At 38.7% G+C, this 19,922-nt stretch overlaps 1 protein-coding gene across 1 annotated transcript in view; it reads right to left on the reverse strand.

Moving 5' to 3' along the window:
- Positions 1 to 19,922, reverse strand: part of AGBL1 (AGBL carboxypeptidase 1) — a 4,745,443-nt gene that overhangs the window by 2,629,682 nt on the left and 2,095,839 nt on the right. The window contains exon 14 of the mRNA XM_044078361.1: positions 4,029 to 4,177. Within this exon, the coding sequence (XP_043934296.1) occupies positions 4,029 to 4,177 (149 nt within the window). The remainder of the gene's footprint in view (positions 1 to 4,028; positions 4,178 to 19,922) is intronic.

A 19,922-nucleotide genomic window follows, 5' to 3' on the forward strand; every position in this document is an offset into this window, starting at 1 on the left:
GGTCCCCTGCCATAAATAAGCTATACAATAGAAGGAGGAAACTAGTACAGAAAAGAGTAAAATCCCAAGAAGGAAAGAAATCCCTGATCAGTATCAGCAAGAAACTACAATCCCTCATGAAATCATCTAAGGCTAGCTTAGAAAAAAAAACTGCCAAGGACTCTAAAGATAACCACAAAGTGTTCTTTAGCTATGTCAAGAACCTAAGTAGAAACTCTCAGATCTGCTCTGAGTTAGTGCAGATTGGCACAAAATACACTGAACTGACTGATATTGCCAACATTCTGGCAGACAGGTTTAGTGCAAACTTCACCCCCCTCTCACCTCCTAAAGGGCCCAAAACCATACCAGAAGAATGAAGAGCCCCAGCAATCACTGACACACAGGTTAAAACAGCCCCATCCAAAGTCAAAAATACAGCTTCAATGAGACCGGACAGTGTCCCAGGCTGCGTCTTACATGAGCTCCAAAATGAACTAAACCCTCACGTAAACACACTGTTCAAACTCAGCCTCTCTATTGGCTACATACCCATAGGGTGGTGCACAGCTACAGTTATCCTGCTCCACAAAGGTGGAGCCACAACAGACCCCAGGAACTATCGCCCTATAAGCCTGACTAGTCTGATTTGCAAGGCTATGGAGAGCATCATCATGGGAACTCATTAACAGAGACATTGGGAACTTCCAAACATTGGACCCTATCCAGTTTGGCTTTGTTAAGGGCAGATCATGCCTCCTAAACCTGGTGGACTTCTTTGAGACAGTTACCAAGGCTTTAGACAAGGGAAAGGAGGTCCACACAGCCTACCTAGACCTCTCAAAGGCTTTCAACACCATTCCCCATTCTGGTATTATAGACAAGCTCACCAGCCTGAACATAAACCCCTACGTCATGAGATGGGTTGCCAATTGGCTATGGATAGAACCCACATGGTTATAGAGTTGCAGGCTCTAGGTCCGACTCTAAACTGGTTACAACTGGCATCCCCCAGGGCTCAGTCCTGGGACCCCTCCTGTTTAGTATATACTTTTCAGAGGTACAGGCAAGCACAGGAGGACTATAGCTAACCAAGTTCACAGATGACTGCAAACTGGGGGCCATAACTGACTCTCCACCTGATACAGACTTCCTCCAGAAGGATCTCACTGAGACGGATACCTGGTGTCAAAATCATGGCCTCAAGCTAAATGCCAAAAAGTGCATAGTCATCCGCTTTGGAAAAAACAAAGTATCCACAAACTACCACATACCTGGTAGTCCCCTAGATGCAGAAAATATAATAAGGGATCTGGGATAAGCCGCGGTGGTACAGCGGTAGCATTGTTGCCTCACAGCAAGAGGTTCTCCTGTTCGATTCTTGGCTGGTGTGCCTTCTGTATGGAGTCTGCATATCCCCCCCATGGTTGAATGGCCTCTGAAAGACATGCATGAATGGGCATGCCTCGACTGAAGGTCGGGCATCGGGCTGGCAACTTGGCACCATAAAAATCTATTGCCAATCATTAGCGGACCGGAGTTCCACTGTGGCAACCCCTAACCAGGAAAAGACCAACAACATAATAAGGGATCTGGGGACCCAAATACATAGTAATCTCTTCTTTGATAATCATATTGCCAAGTTGGTTAGAAAATCCTTCTATGTGGCCCACCTAATCACAAAAGGGTTTGCATCTAGAACAAAAGAGGTTATTGTGCCCCACTACTAATCACTCATCAGACCCATCATAGAGTACAACGCCCCATTTGGGATGTACCTTACAAGACACGTACAACAGCTGGAAAGACCACAGAAATACCTCACCAAGAGGATTAATGGGCTCAAACAGATGCCCTATGCAGCCCGACTGAAGAAACTCCAGCTGTACTCGGTTGCATACCACTTACTCAGAGGTGATCCCAGAATTGATGGACATGCTCCACCTAAAAAAAAAAACAAATCCCCAAGAGCCACACGGTCTAGGGATCTTAAACCTCACCACAATGATAAATAGGAAATGCTGGAGGGATAGAGTCCTGTCCCAGAGACTCCCCATGCTTTGGAACAGGATTCCAATCTACATTAGGCAGAGCCCCTCACTAACACTCTTCAAGAGAATCCTTGACGAGTGGATGGGAAACAGAAAATTTATCCCGGGGATCACTGCAGTGGCTCTGCTGGACAGAGGCACAGGGAACTAATGGTTCTGCTGGACAAAGGCACATGGAACTGATCTAAGGGGGCAGCGAAAGCCAACACATTCTGGCTAGGCTTATAGATGCCCTCAGGCAGATAGCCTAGTACTTACCTATGAACCCATGAACCTATGTATGAGAGAGTTTTGCCTCCATCGTTAAAGTGTATTTACACCTCTTGTATACACTGTCTATTTAATTAAGAGTAAGTGTGTTGTCAGTGCACATGAGGCAATTACTACAATGCCTTAGGATTCCCATCTCAACCAGAATGGTCACAAGAGAGCTGGGAAGTCCATATCCATTTCCAGTGATCTACTAGGGAGGAGTGAGGGAAATTTAAATATTGAACAAGTCAATAAGACACGCAACTTGATGAGCAACACTCAGCTGTGAGCAAACTAAATGCTCTAGTAGTTAAAAAAATCTCTCTAGACAGTAATGCCACAAGAGTGCGGACCACAAACCAAAACAAAGACACCTAGAATAACAGGCACAATAAGCCTTCAACCAGCAATTCCCAACACAAAAATTGTAAGCTAATCTTTAGACTAGAAACCCTCCTTATCTAAGATAGTTGGAACCCAAAGTGCTTAAGTCAAAAGCTAAGAGACTTAGAATAACAGTGACAATGTAATCAGGCTACTAACAAGCAGTAATAAATAAAGCAGAATAAATGCAAATAAACACTTTAAAAACAAGCAGCAAAAAACAAAATAAAGTAACAAAGAAGGAAGAAGCACAGGTACAGTAAAAGCAGCTGAATTAAATTCACATTTTTACGTATGAAGGCAGTAAACAGAAGATAATTCAAGTTTAAGAAACTAAGGGTGTGGGCCTTCCCAAATGATCTCTATGTACTCAGTAGAGTGCGCTGATGAGGTGGGACTGAGATGAGTGTCCAAAATCAGATTTATAGTAGGGACGGGCAACTCAAAAGCCACAAAGTTTAAAAGTACAATAACAGTTGGGAGGGTAGGTGGGAATAATCAAATGCAGACAGAGATCAGGAATAGGCAGTCAGAAAACAGCACGGAAGTCAACCAAGCCCTCCAGCTAAATTTCTTTGTATAATGGCACTGCAGTGTTCTTCTGAGTTGTTTCCTCATTCTTCCATGGTTTCTGATGTAATGCGTATGGGACTTACATTCGCATGCTTGCATAGTACATCAGAGCTTTGGAGGAAAAGCAACAGAAAAAACAGAATCTCTGCTGTGTTTTTTTTTTTTTTTTTTTGGATGAAGAGCAGCAGGGGAGGAAAGAGAATGCCTGTTGCTGTTTCATGAGGCAAAAATCAGGATATTCTGAGAATATTTGGACAGTTGAGAGGTATGAGAGTCTGCCAAGTTTTATGGAGAGGCAGTGCAAATAAAAGAATGAAAATCAGATACATTTCTGTGTCTTTATTTTTGATAATGAACCTGATTTTTCTTCTGTTTTGCACTGCCCTTCCATAGCATATTCCAATAAAAAATTCTGGCCACTGAATGGTACTTTAGTGTTCAGACTTTTTCTTTTGATAGATGCTAGATTTACAAAGGACATTCTGGTTGGCTGTCCAGTCAATTGTTTTTGAACAACAATGACCAATCATTGTATAATTATCCATTAACTTCACTGTGTTACAGACATTGTCCTTCAGATCTTCTGTTTAAAAATGAAAATGTTTATTCTACACAAATAATCATGTTTAAGTGCAATGTCTTTTACTTCAAATTACGCACTATTTGCAACCAATTTTGATGTCAGTGAGACATTTTTAAGTTTGTTAGAAGCTACTGTATTATGCACAATAATGCATGACAGAAAATAAGTAAAAATTAATATCAAAGTTAAAAGTTGCAGATTCTTACCATAGTTAAACTGACTGTTGGCTTTTTCACAGTTGATAATGTTAAAACGATAAGGTACTCCAGCTTTCATACCACTTATCTCAAAATAAAACCACTGATGGTGATGAATATTGTTCACATCAGAGTTCAAAATCAAGTCATACTCATACCTATCAAAAGATACAAAGAAAATATGTTACTGTGCAGCAATATGAGTAGAAAAATAGCATGAAATTGTGAAATTATTTCTTTTTGTCAGCTTCCATAAAATAGCATCATTGTTCTTAAGCTGCTCTTTGTAAATGTTCTGTCTTGAATTTTGAAATACAGATAAGACAGTCCTTGCTACAACAGATGCCTGAATTACTGAAATACAGTGATTGCTTTGATTTCTCAGCTATGATTTAAGATTATGTCTTTTCCTTCAAATTAATAAAAATAAACATCAAAGGACTTATAACCACAACATGTATTGCTTCATTATGGATGAATCTGTCTTTAAAGCTAGCCATTGTCCCATTATTAAACCACTGGCTTTGTTGAGGGTCATGGTGGTAGCAAGCCAAGCAGGTAGACCAGACTTCACTAACACCAGCAACTATATCCAGCTCATCTTGTGTGAACACCAGGTTTTCCTGGGCAAGATAAGTAATATAATGCCTCCTGCATATGTTGGGTTTATCCTCATATTTCTTGCCACTTGCTTGTGTTTGGTAAACCTGTCATGGGAGATGCCTAGTGTCTAACCTCAAAGGATGCCAAAAATCACCCCACATAACTCTTGTAATAGCAGTGGCTGCACCACTCCAGATTTTCAACCTTATTTCTGCCAGTTGTGTCTGTGATCTTATCCTTTCCACCACTATCCAAAGTTCGTGAACATAGATGTGCATGGGAACATACACCCATTGATAAATTCAGAGCTTTGGCCTATCATTCATCAGCACCACCATGTGATATAATATCTGCAGTAGTGTTGCTTCTTCACCTATATGCCATTCAAATCTCGCAATTCCATTTTCATCTACTTTCACATATGAACAAAGACAGTGTGTATATATATGTGTATACCAAATGTAGTATCTTCATATATATATATATATATATATATATAGATGTATGTGTATATATATATATATATATATATATATATATATATATATATATATATATATAAACACAGTCACCTGAGGTATTCTCCATGAACCTGCCTTGGAGAGAGTAATCCAATCTTTTTAAAGTGTGAACTAGGATCTCTGAGGTGCTGATTTTTATTCCAGCTGCCTCACATTAAGTCATAAAATGTCCCAATACATGTATCAAAGTCAGTTGAGGACAAGATGGCAACATTATCTCCAGATAACAAAGACACAACCTACCTATCCGTAAAGTGGATGCTTTCCAGACAATGGCTGCTCTTTGCTAGCTTATCCACAAAAATAAAAACTGAAGGAATATAAGCATACCCCTGAGAGAATGGCATATCCTCCATTAAAATATTTCATGCAATGTTGCAAAGACAGACATATGTCACACTCCTCAAATATACAGAATAAATGGAACAAAGCAATGATCTTGTGACCCCCCCCCCCCTCCTATTGTTGTAGCACTTCCCACAAGTTATTTCAGGTTACTTGCACAGATACACACAGTACTGATAATCTCTTAGTACATCTCCAATATCTGAAGAAGGAAAAAGATTTTATCTTCTTCTGAATCAAGGGCTTAACTATCGAACAGGCTTATTGTCTTTTTCTTCAAGCATGTAATGTAATGTAATATAAAAATATGTGGTAACACATGTGTTTCCTGAATCTGGCCAGCCACTTCAGCAACTGCCAGATCAATCTTCACATCAGATGGTGTGACCATTTAAAGCTCAACACTATTACTGACCCAGTTTTGCTTCAAGGTGTTCGGCTACCAGTATGCTTATGAGTACTTTTGTATTCAGACAGGTCTTTGTTATACACAATTCATGATTAGCACAGAAGTCCAAATTGTAAACAGACAAAACACTACTCACAATCATTTCTCTCTCCAGGTATATTTATCATTTCTCATGTCATATCAAAGTTAAAAGTTGCAGATTCTTACCATAGTTAAACTGACTGTTGGCTTTTTCACAGTTGATAATGTTAAAACGATAAGGTACTCCAGCTTTCATACCACTTATCTCAAAATAAAACCACTGACGGTGATGAATATTGTTCACATCAGAGTTCAAAATCAAGTCATACTCATACCTATGATTAAGTTTCCTAGAGCAAAATAATCTGTGGGTGGTACCTTATCAAGAATTATACAAACAGATTCTGAAAGTTTGTTACTCTAAATAGCTGTTAAGGTCAGGGTCAACTGCATAAGCAACATACAGAGTTTTTCTTTCTGCAACTTCCATCTACATTGAGGTGACACTGTCATTTACTGCTACAAATGCCAGCAACAAAAGTCGTTGAATTATCTATACACCAGATCAGTAGCGTCACTGTATGTCAGCTACAAAGTAGTTGAGAGACCTTCCCTACTCAAGAAGTATGGTCCCAGAATCAATGCCGTGTGTTGAGATAGTATAAAATAAATCCAGTTGGTACTTTTCAATTTGCTGTACAAACCCTTGCTCTTTCCTCAGCAGGGATTGGACAATGTTCTTGGATTCATTAAATTACCATATTAATGATTCTGTGGATTACTGTGACTCTGCTGTTTTCTTTCAGGCCAGTTTCAGAAGCATTTCCCTAGCAAGATCATGAATTACATGCAATGTAGTTCTAAGGATCCCAAGGGCACCCACACATATTAACAAAGTAAGGCCACAGTCTCAGGATGGTCTTCTAGAACATATATTGCTGCATTTTATTTAGTTCCGTTTTGTGAGGAAAAGAAACCATTTAATTTATACAGTTCAGTAGATATGAATCTTGGCAAATTGTGTAGGAAAAGAATGAGTTTAAATCCAGATAAATCAATCAATAAAACAAGCTAAGCAGCACATGAGCCTAAATAAACAACTGTTGTTGGTTTGGGGTGAATTATTAGGGCTAAATATCATATGAAAGATGGCTGTAAAAAATGGAGATGTGTTTAATCACTAAATCAAAAAAGATCATGTATCATTAATTTATATCACAGTGAGTTCATTGAAGGATTCCATTAATCAAGAAAAAAAATATCTCAAAAGCAATATTATCAGAAAAAAAGACATTCTTAGGTACAGCGGCATGAAGTTATTGTAATATTTCCCATCAATATATTAAAAAAGGTTATGTATTTAGTGACATGATTCATCCATCTACAACCCCGTTTTCCATTTTTACATATGGAGTTGGGTGTCATTTCAACCGTGACAATCAGCTAGAGCCAAGTTTCACACCATCAGGTTGTTAGACTTGCCACAGATGTCCTTCCATACCACACTCTCACACCTATGGTCAGTTTAGCGTCCACATCACCTACTGCATGTCTTTGGAGTGTGAGAGGAGACCAGTGCACCTAGAGTAAAAACCACTCAAACACAGTGAGGACATGCAGACTCCAAGAAAAAGCACCCCAGCTAATAATCGAATCTAAGAACCTCTTGCTGTGAGGTAACAACTCCTTCAGCCTCACCATTCTGCTGTCTATTATGAGCACTTAATTTATGCTCTATATACCTAATTAAATAATTTTATAGCATAATTTTCCAGGATTGTTATTTACTTATGAACTTTTCAGGAACACAATGTTTCAACCACATGGAATATACATCACAGAATCAACAGCATCATTAAAGCTTGATTTCCTTAATCATAGTGAATAATTGTCTGAACCTGATCCTTGATTTCTTTAATCATAGTGAATAATTGTCTGAACCTGATCCTTGATTTCCTTAATCATAGTGAATAATTGTCTGAACCTGATCCTTGATTTCCTTAATCATAGTGAATAATTGTCTGAACCTGATCCTTGATTTCCTTAATCATAGCGAATAATTGTCTGAACCTGAGCCTTGATTTCCTTAATCATAGTGAATAATTGTCTGAACCTGATCCTTGATTTCCTTAATCATAGTGAATAATTGTCTGAACCTGATCCTTGATTTCCTTAATCATAGTGAATAATTGTCTGAACCTGATCCTTGATTTCCTTAATCACAGTGAATAATTGTCTGAACCTGATCCTTGATTTCCTTAATCATAGTGAATAATTGTCTGAACCTGATCCTTGATTTCCTTAATCATAGTGAATAATTGTCTGAACCTGAGCCTTGATTTCCTTAATCATAGTGAATAATTGTCTGAACCTGATCCCATGGAATCTATAGTACCAATTGCATGCTTATCCTGTCAAGGAGAATTTGTCATACTCTCTTTTCAATTCCCTTTCTCCTACAGTAATACAAGTATTACACAGTACGGCAATATGCTGCAATGCCTAAGCAAAACAAAGTGCTTGCTGGAAATGAAAGCACTCAAAAATAGTCATGACGTATTCCAGGACTAACAAGCAATTATTTGCCAGCACTCTGTCTAAACTTTAAACTAAAGACTTGCAGATAATTAATTAGAGGACTTTGGGAGAAATAATCTGTGATTTCTCTGATCACACGAGGGCAATGTTGGGAATGTACTTGTGTAACTTTCAGAAAGAATTGAAACTACTATTACAAGTGAACAACATACCCCAAATATAATGAAAGACAAGATGTGCTATGTATGGTAAGTAAGTTGAGGAATACTAGAGTAAAAATCACCAAGGCCTATCAGACTTCCCTCAAATGACAGCAGTACTCCATGGCAAGCAAGAGAGGACGTTGTTCTTGAAATGAAAAAAAAGTCAAGGTGACAAGGACCTTTGACCACTAAGATTACCTGCACAGGTAGGTCAATGTCAAAGGAAATGATCAGATACTGTTTTCTTTATTTTTCCCATGAAGACTGAAATGAATGCAGGCAGGCTTTCTCTTGAAAATATTACAGTTGCTCAGGTAATTACAATATAAGTCAGCCAAAGAGGTAAATTCCCTTCTGCATAGTCAAACTGTAAATGTGTGTCTACACCAGTGACCCTGTGTAGACCACCAGAACGTAAGCAATTTAAAAAATTACAGAAAATAGTGTGTGAATGTGCAGCCAGTCAGAAACTTAAACTAAAAGAAAAAAAGCAGCCCACATAGTGCTGTGCTTCCTGAAGGAGCCAAAACTGCAAATAACTGAGAGCTCTCATCCATTAATTATAGGGCTTCATCGGTCATAATTAAATGGATGAAAGCGCTCATCCATTTTATTGTTTTTAATATTAAAGTGGATTTTGTTATTTACTCCTTTATTTCTGACTGGTGGTCATTCACAGTTTTATTTTATGGCTTATTCCTAAGGAAGGTGACTTTTGAGCTTGTTTTTCAACATTTACTGTTTTGGTTCCTTACAGAAGCACAGCACTATGTGGACTATATTTTTTTCTTTCAGTTTAAAAAAAACATCAGTCTTAAAATGCAAAGCAGCACAGCAAAAGCTAACGCAAACACACCACATGATTATAAAGTAAATAAAACTCCAGTTTTATTCCTATGAAATATCAGTGGGAAAAGTACACAAGTTGTTTCTCTGTTACAGCTTTTTCTAGAGTACAAAAACTTCAGTCTCAGTTTAAACACACCAGTCTGTGAATCCAATCACACATTAAATGACATTAATTCCTTAAAGTGTTATGCATAATGGGGATACACTTTTTATGAATGTTTGGTTCACACTGAGCATGTAATTGCATAATGCAGTAATATTCACTACTGTCCAATTTCTCTGACAAAGCAAACTTTCTTTCATTTATCTTAACCACAGCAATGACAGAATATTCTGGACCAATATTTATTTTACATTTATAGAATGCTATAGCTAAAATGCTTACTCTAATGACAAACAGAAGTTTAAAGTGCAGATAGGGAAACACCTAACACATTTTGCAAAACTGAATTTAGAGCATATTTCACATGTTTATATTACAATCCAATACTTCAGAATTAAAGGCATTGTATTGCTAACAAGATGCTGATAACAAGGTATAGACCTTGTATATCTACAAAATTAACACTTTTCCCAGGGGAATATACCCCTGTTGCATATTTGGCCCTTAGGTTCCATATAATTGTTTTTGCAATACAAAATATCCCTTAAGTTTTTAAATATTTCCTAACAAAACCATGTGAATTCACAGATCACTTTATTTACATCAAACAGTGCTGCCAAAATGATCAATTCTTTCCATATGATATCCTTAAACTAGTATTTTTTATATAAATTAATGTGAAATGCTATAGCTATTTATAGTGACTTGGAAAATGTACGTTGCATTCTGTATTCAAAAATGTGATAAGAATTGCAAAGGGTAGATGATGCAACACATCTCTCATTAAGAGGTGTGTCTCAGCTAATGAGTGCTATAAAAGTAAAGGGATATGGGTAAGGGACATGATTTTTAGTTTCATGTCACTGAAGGACTAAGCTGAATAAAAGAATGAATGATTTATCAGACAAATTGGCCTTTACAGAATACTGTTAAATTATATAGCTGGTACTGACTATGAACGAGGATTTAATGAAGCTGTATCCTTAAAGCACATGCTGCATAATAGTGTTTTAAGAATTCAACTGTACAGTCTTTTAATATGTGACTAGATTAACTAGTAAGTGTATTTAAACTGAGTGAGTTTGAGGATTTTGAACACTTGAAAAGACTGTAAGGACTAAGGCTTGTATATGTTTTATTCTGCAGAAATTTCTGGAATAATGCCTCACTTTTATTTAAAATTATGCCTTTTTAAATATTGAAACATTCTACATTCCCATCATGCAAGATCCGCCAGAATAGCTAAGATTATTTCTTCTACTCTGCTGTCATTCAGTAGACATCAAGCCTGGACAGCCTAATTAAGCTCATTTAAAGGATTGTTGAGGGCATGGATAAGGGGAACGCAGTCTACAGAACTGATATGGACCTTGCCAAGGCTTTCTACATTACTCCCAGAATGAGATTACTGACAAACCATCTGAAATCAGCATTATCCCATTCATAATTCCCACAATAGATAAGTAGCAATCTGATAGAATCCATGGTGTTAAGATCTGGGGTGCTTGCTCTAAACTGAAAAGCATCCCCAATGGTGCCTTGCAAGGGTCTGTCTTCAAACCCCTCATCGTTGGTGTATACCACTCTGTCCACCGAGACCAGCTATAATGCAATGACTAGTCAAGTTTGCTGAAGATTACAGACTGAGGACAGTTATCAAATCTAATCTTGAGAGTCAGATGCATGATATGTTGATCACAGGCTTATCCACAGTACCACAATATGCAGCATAGTTTCCACTGGTAAACCTAGCATCACAATTGCTTATTATGCAGATAATATTCTGCTTACATTTGGCAAAATTCTTAGAGACTACAGTATTTATGGTGAAAAAGGACTTTGACCACTATGTTTTGGTGATAGCTTGGACCTCATTCTGTATTATACAGACTATCCTGAGCTGTATCTACTCAGGGTCCAAATAAATTATAGAACCCCCTTAGTCTTCCATTATAAGGCCCATCATTGAAAATAATGCTTTGCACATATATTAGTAAGCATCTAAATCATCTCAAGATAGCTCAGTATCTCTTAGGTTCATAGGTTGTTATAGGCTAATAACCAATAGGGCCTTTACAAGCCTAGCTGTACCTCAGATCCATTTATGTCCTGATTATCATGGATGTCTATATGGGATGGGCATGTTAATAGCGAGGTAACTAAGGGATTTGTAAGGGAGATGTTAGTTAGGATTATACTGTGCTTATAGATGATCTATGTCTATAAGGGACATGGGGCCATATGGGGATAAATTTATGATTTCCTATCCAGTTGTCAAGATTTTGTTTGAATAGGGTCAGGGATGAACTTTGTTTTACATGGATAGGGAACCTATTCAGTAGTGTAGGGATCATTTGGGAGACATGCCTCTCTTTCCAGCACATTCTGTTTATATCATAAGTGAAGTTAAAATCCTCAGATCTTCTGTTTCGGGTTACTGTTTGTTTTTCATATGTGCAACAGATCCATTAGGGAAGGATCTGAGGAAACCCAGTAAGCCAGGCAAAGATCCCCTCTCAGCAGACAGTAGGGGACTGAATACAGAAACTGAATCTTTAGGCAATCAGTGTAGGACAGGGTATTCATGCCCTGAATTCTCCTGGTGAGAAACCTTTGTGGGCATTCCAAGTGTTGCAATGTTAGGTACATGCCAATGTGGGATTGTACGCAATGATAGGTCTGATAAGGGCTGAGCAGAGTGGTAGTACAGCTTCCTTAGACCTAGATGCCATACCCTTATCTATAAGTTGGGTGACATAGAATGATTTTCTTACTATCTTAGCTATGTATTGGTCAAAGTCCAGAATGGTATCTACTTACGTTTCTACTTGTGTTTCTAGATCCCCTATTAATGGGAGAGCTCTTAGCAGTGTTTTATCAATGGAGTGACTAACCTGGCTTAATAGTTTTCCAAAATGCATTATAATACATTTTTTGGCATTGATCTTTAGGTTATGGCTTGAGCACCAGTCATTTGACACAGGTTCAATCCTTTTGCAATATGCTGGTGTCTTGGGGGAAATTCTGTAATAGTTCCCAATTTAGACTCATCTGTGAACTTGGTGAACTAGAGGCCTTGAGCCTTAGTCTTGACTTTCAAGAAGTAGATGCCAAACAAGATTGGGCCTGGTATGGGGGGGTCTCACTAATCCTGACTTCTTGAATCATGTCTGTGAGTCAGCCAGCAATCCAATGAGCTACGCAGGGATTTAAGCCTAGCTCAGAGAGCTTGTCTATAATGCCTTTGTGGGGTATTGTGTTGAATAACTTGGCCAGTTAAAGATACATAGTATGGACTGTTTTACCTTTATCCATTGTCTTGGTGATCCTCTCAAAGAATTCTACCAATTAACAAGGCATAACCTTCCCTTAACAAATATTTCATGAATGTATGATTAGATATGAATTGTAATTAGGTGTATGCTTTTAAATATCTCACTGTGACTTGTTGATTGTAACTGTATTTTTTGCTTAATTTTTTGTGCATATTCCATGTATTACTGTATATGTTTACTATACTGTGTAACTTAAAATTTCTTTTTATATGAATATTTTATGTAACTTTTCCGGAGCTTTTCTCCTTGGGTCTTCACTGAAAATGTGCTTCTAGCTCAGCTGGACCAATCCGGTTAACAAATGTCAAATAAATAAATAAATAAAATACTAGATGAGATCAATTTGTTTGAATTTTATTTTCTGGTGATACAATGCATCCGATATCTTTTAACTATAGATATGACTGCATTGATTTGTTTTATTTATTCTGTTGAAGTTCCTATTAAGAATGAGAGCACAAAGCTTACAATAAAATTTGTACTTTGTTCTGTGCGTGACCATAATTTCTTGGGGTTGTGCTTTGGTTTCCAGCATTTCATGCTGCACATCATTTTATTTTAAGCTAGTATCTTGATTTTTCTTGTTAAGACGGCACTTGTATTTAAGGGAGTTGCTCTTCCTGATTCTGGCCATGAGTTTTCTTCTTTTATTATATAGTGTGTTTTGTGTGTGTTTAATTCTGGTATGTACAGTAGCCTCTATGCAGCTATTCAAATGTTTGTATAGGAACTCTTTGAATATTTCTACACAAGTAGCTCTGGTCTTGGGGTTAGGGGGACCTTAAATTTTGATAAACTGTCACTTAATAAGATGTAGTTTGCCTTAAAATAGTTTCTGTTATCTGTTTAGCTGGGTTTTCTGGCTTTATTTTTCTTCAAATGGGATAGCTTTGTGATCTGACCCAAACTAGTGATGTTGTGATTCAGGGCTGTGTGCAACAATCTCCTATGTTGGTGAGTACCAGATCCAGTATGTCTGCTCCTCTGGTTGAAGCATGCACTATCTGTTCCAGGATGTTTGTTTTTAATAAAATCCTGAAAGCATTGTGCCTGTGACTTTGAGTTAGTGTAAGTTTCCCAGTCTTTAGAGGACTAGTTAAAGTCACCCATGAATAGCTTGATTTGTTGGATGGTGAGCATCTCTTGTAAATTTAGGTAACAGGTTTGAGACTCTGGGGTCATAAGTGGTAATTTGTAGCTAGCCATGATATGGTAAGGGACCTTATCTATGGTGACCTGCACATGGATTAGCTATATAATATCATCCTGTTTAACCAGCCTAGAAGTATGTTGGTTGCTAACATACAGCGAGACACCTCCACCTTTGGCCCCAGTCTGGGCTGTTGGTTGAAATGTGTGGAAGGCACTGTAAACTTGCAATGCCAGAGTAATTTCTGGGACTTTAAATTAAGTGTCAATTGTGGCACAGATGTCTATATTCTCCACAGTGAGAAGGGCTTGCAGGGTGTGGAGTTTTTTTTGTTTTGGCTCTTAGCACTGAACAGTAACACCTTAAATCTGCTTGTAGATTTTTTCACAATGAGGGTAGTTTTATCTTTCTGGCATTTCTTAAAAAAAGGCTGTAAGGGGGTGAATAAAGTTTTGGACAACACCTAAAAGCCTAGGTGTGACAGGTGCAGACCTCAAAGCAGTGTGTTCTGTTGACCATGTCCTACCATGCTGACAAATATTGGATACCCCGAGGAGTTACACCAGATACTGTGGCATCATCCCTGGTGAAGGTAGAATGCTGATCAATACAATGCTCATACCTGCCTGTGACATATATTCTGAGATATCCACATCCAGATAATGGCACTGCGTCGACTATAGTCGAACACGGAAGTTCGAAAATAATAATGTCGACGACAAAAAAACAATCTAGGACTGTGTTATAACATGGGTCGAGGTAGGGGAGATGTTTGCAGTTCTGAATAATACTGAACACCTACCTCGACCCATGTTAAAACCATTCCTAGATTGTTTTTTTGATGTCGACATTACTATTTTCGAGCTTCCGTGTTCGACTATAGCACAGTCGACGTAGTGTCGTTCGACATTTTAATAGTAAACCGTCTCAGGTCATTTACACCCACATGGACTAAGGCAGAATCATATTGGTATCTGGGTCGCAATGACTTGAGTACATGTGCGATATTGTGGATCCTGGCTCCAGATAGGAAACTAACCATTATCTTCTTCTTGTCTAACCTAGTGAGTGTCACACAATGGAGTCTCCAATGACAAGACTATTAGGAGAAGTATATATCTACCTTATGGGTTTTGCTCTTGGGGGAACATTGAGTGTAGTCTTATGTGTGGTGTTTGGTGTTGCTATTGGTGTGTGTTTTAGTGATTGCTAAGGAGCAGTGTTGTCGTTAGGCAGCTCTGATGGTCTTTGAGATTTGGGAAGCTTTCTTTGAAGCACCTCAACATAAGAAAATCTGTATGTGTGCTGAGTGTTATATGTGAAGAATTTAGTAAGGGTATTCTTGACAACCTCATTTCTATGCTAAATTGTTGCCACTAAAGAAGTTGTGTATTTACATTGCTTCCAAACTATGTTATTTTCTCAATGATTAACTGGTTGTATAATACCATGAGACAATTGGTTTATTTCCTCAGGATGCCCAAATCTATCAAGCTGGTTACAGAGGCATTAGGAAATTGAATGTCCATGTTGTCCCCATCCTGTAACAGGATACGCTGCTTAGGATTAAGGACTGAGTTTTAACAGGGGTCTCCTAGAGTAGTTTCTGGGGTTAAGGGCAATATGTTATATAGTGCTAGGATTGTATTTATTAGTTTTGCGTTTACCTTTGTATAAATATTGCACCATATTAAATCTCTTTTTCTTTCCCATGTCCATGTTTCTTCTTAGGATGTCTCCTGTTCTACCTATTTCTCCTTACTTTTGCGACCCTCTGCTCCATCATGCTGTGATATAACATATGTTAGACTCTGAATACTAAATCTTTCACTTTGCAAGTATTTCATAACTTCAGCTTCTACTTGTTTAACTTTTGCTTTACTAATCTTCTGTTCTACATTCCCCTTTTATGATCTTATTCTTTGTATTGTGAATGTTTCTATATGTGGGTGTCTTTGCCTGTATTTCTCTTCAAATATCTTTGGAGTTGCTTTATTACTTAGTTTGGCTTTCACCTTTGCATGAATATTGTAATATATCAGATCTCTCTTTCTTACTCATGTCCATTTTTGTTTTTTATACCTTTCAAAATTCTCTAGGATTTGTTCTTTATATTTTTGCATTTTCTCAGTTACTTCTTTTTTCAAATGGCTGAAGGTCTCAGTGGTCTATATATTTTTTAAATAAATCTGTTGTATTAATGAACACAAATGTGCATTTGATGCTTTTGACAGTTTTTCTTCTGCAAGTATTTTTCTTTCCTCTAATTTCTGTCTTAATCTTTGTGAATATCTTCTATTCAGTAATTCTGGGCCATTACAAGCCTAGCCCATAGAAATGCCCTGGCATCATGCCACCCGACATTAGTTCCCAGAGCCTCTATCAAGTAGAACCACTGGAGTGATCCTGGGGTGAACTTTCTATTTCCCATTCACTCATCAAGATTTCTCTTGAAGGGGGTCAGTGAGATGCTCTGCTTGGCATGTATGGGAAGTCTATTCCATAGCATGGACAGCCTCTGTGTTATGAACCTATCCCTCCAGCATGTTCTGTTGATTATGGTAATGAGGTTGAGGTTTCTGGAGCATGTGCTGTGGAGGGATTGGGATTTCTTTAGATATAGCATTTCTAACAGAGCTGGGTCAAACATAGCTTTGTAAGTCAAGCAGAGATAGTCTCTTAGTAGACAATATCAGACAGAGAATAGCTGGAGGTTTTTGAGTCTATCTATGTAGGACATGTGTTTAAGGCCTAGGATTCTCTTCATGAGGTAATTTTGTGGCCTTTCCAGATGTTGCATGTGACTAGTGAGATACATGCCAAATGGGGCATTATACTCGATGACCGGCTTAATGAGGGAAGATTTGAGAGAGATGATGACCTCTTTCTTCCTGGATGCAAAACCCTTAGTAATGAGATGTGCCACATAGAAGGACTTTCTGACCACAGTGGCAATGTGGTAGTCGAAGGAGAGCTTGCTGTCAACCTGTGTCTCCACATCTCTTATAATGCCTTTAGTGTTCAGTGGGCTCCCATTGATGTTGTCATTAGTGGGAACTGAGTTTTTCTTAAAGGGGATGATGGCACATTTTTTGACATTAAGTTTAAGGCTGTGGTTTTGACACCAGTCATTGGTCTCAGTGAGGCATTTCTGTAGGACGTCTACACCACTTGGGTAGTTAATAATGGCTTCCAGGTTGCAGTCATCTGCGAACCTGGTCATCCAGAGTCCCTCGATGTTGGCCTGAACTTCTGAAAAGTAAATGCCAAACAGGAGAGGACCCAGGACAACTCCCTGTGGGACTCCACTCATGACTGGTCAGCAGTCTGACTTGCAGTCCACTACTTTCAAACTGTGGTTTCTATCTGTGAGCCAATTTGCAACCCACCTAGTGATATAAGATTGATGCCAGGTTTGGTGAGTTTATCAATTATTCCTGAGTGGGGAATGGTATCAAAGGCCTTTGCCAGATCGAGGTAGGCTGTATGAACTGCCTTGCCCTCATCCACAGCTCTGGTGACTGACTCAAAGAAGTCAACCAGGTTGAGCAGGCATGATTCAAAAAACCAAATTGCATGGGAACCAGAGTTTGGAGATTCCCTATATCCTTGTTAATTAGGCCCATGATGATGCACTTCATAGCCTTACATATCAGACTCATCAGGCTAATGGGGTGATAATTCCTAGTGTCTGTAGCTGCTGCCCCTTTATGGAGAGGGTTGACTGTAACAGTGCGCCATTTGGTAGGGACAGAGCCTGGGGTGAGGCTGTGATTGAACAGGGCACCAGATGTGGTGCCAGTTCACTTTGTAGTTCATGTAGAATACATCCAGGGATATTGTTGGGTCCCATGGAAGCTGTATTCTTGGCCTTGGACAATGCAGCTTTAACCTGTGCTGCAGTAATTCTGGGTGCCTGGCATTCCTCCGGGATTGTAATTGGTGCTTTGGGGGGAGGGGGTAAGGTTGGCACTGAATCTGTTGGCCAGTATGTTGGTAATATCTGTTGGCTCAGTATAAGAAGTACCATTGTGCAGTAACTCAGAGCAAACCTGGGTATTGCCATGGGGATTCTTGATATAATTATAGAAGGCTTTGTGGCTGTTTTTAGTCTATGCTGCAATTCTGCCTTCATAACTGGCTTCACAGGTTTTCATGAGGGATCTCAACATTTTGTTGAGGATAATAAGGGGGTTTTTGCAGTCTTGGGATGTCACCTTTTTCTGCCACAGTTTCTTCCTTCTGTTGTACAGCTTATTAATGGCAGGGGACCACCAGTTTGGCTTCATTTTATTTTTGGAGGAGAGTGTCTTGGTTCTGTTGGGTATGGCTAGTTCCATGAATTCATGTATGTATTTGTACAGTGCATTGGTGTATGATTTGGTAGTCATGCATCTATTTTCCATTGACATGGGTGGCATGAAGTTAGCCATGTCTGTTTTTAGGAGCCCACAGTCAGCTTTGGAGATGTTTTTCATGGTGGTTACCTTTCCAAACGGGTGTGGGTGAGATGCAGATTTGCATGGTGATTAGTTTGTGGTCGAATCTAACCAGGGAGGAACTGACTACTGGTGCAGAGCAGCAGTTTCCCATGTTAGTAATAACCAGGTCAAGGACGTTTCTTCCTCTAGTGGGGGTAAGAATGAGCTGGTCCAGGGCATTGGAATTGATGAATTCCAGGAAGTATGTATAATATCTTTCTTATACTGTATAGTCCACTCTATCATCTTTATGGCTCCTTTTTTTGGCCTGTCAGGTTTTGTGAACTATTGCTTCCTTCTACAACAGGGAGACAATCTTCCCCCTGAGCATGGCATAACCCCATTTTAGGAATGTGTCCATGTTTTGAGGATTTTACACTGTCATTATTTTTTTGGTCCTGGCATCAGTGCGCATACTGGGATTGGGCAATTTTTTATCCTGGGACTTGTGCATCCAGCTGTCTTTTTTTTATTTTTTAACCTACCTCTGCCCATTATCTATGCTATATAAAATACAGTCTATATATCAGTGTTGTCTTGGTTAGATTTTGTAAAAACAGGATGCATCTTGTGAAGGTACTCACCAAGACTTGAGGATGAATTCATTTCCAGCAATACTACTCTCCTTTGCATGTTGATTTTATCATCTCTCTATCTGGACCACATTTGCATTATGGGTGGGGTCCCGTAGCATAATACTGGCTGTTTGCTTTAAATGTGCTTGCCTAGAAGGCTAAGATAGCATAGTGGTTATTAGGCCCTTTAAGGAGATTAACCCAGAAGTAAGAATGCTGGAGGTTATGAAGAACAGCTGTGCATGTGGGTATTCAAAACACAGTGCCCTATTGCACAGCAAATTAATGAGATTAATGCTCTTTGGGTCTGAGAAGGGTCCAGGGAGAAATCCAGTTGGCTGTATTGTGAACTAGAAGAAAAAAGGAAGGCAAACCTGAGATTACTCTTATGATGAAAGAGACCTAATCCTTTATCATAGCTTTCAACTGTGCAGATTTTTTAAAAATGCAGACTTCTGCCTCATATTTTTGGTCTATCCCTTGTAAAATTTTTGGTTTTCTGGTAAATCACTGAGGACTGAAGTCATCAACTTGAATCAACATATAATAAAGTTGCTAGATTTGCTGTAAATTGTCCCTAATCCTCCCACCACTGCCTGGCCCTACAGAAACTTCACTGATTTGAACTCCCACATCAGCTGCTCTCACTCAACTCCAAACTGCTCACTCCCTTCTCAATAACCCCACTACCTGCTCAACACTTTCCAAACTTCTGTCCTATTACACCCCCAGTTGTCTTCTTCATTGTTCCAACCAGCTCTTACTACTGA

Source organism: Protopterus annectens, chromosome 7.part0 (genome assembly GCF_019279795.1).
Source record: "Protopterus annectens isolate FY-2018-M chromosome 7.part0, PAN1.0, whole genome shotgun sequence".
In the NCBI taxonomy this organism is placed as follows: Eukaryota; Metazoa; Chordata; order Ceratodontiformes; family Protopteridae; genus Protopterus; species Protopterus annectens.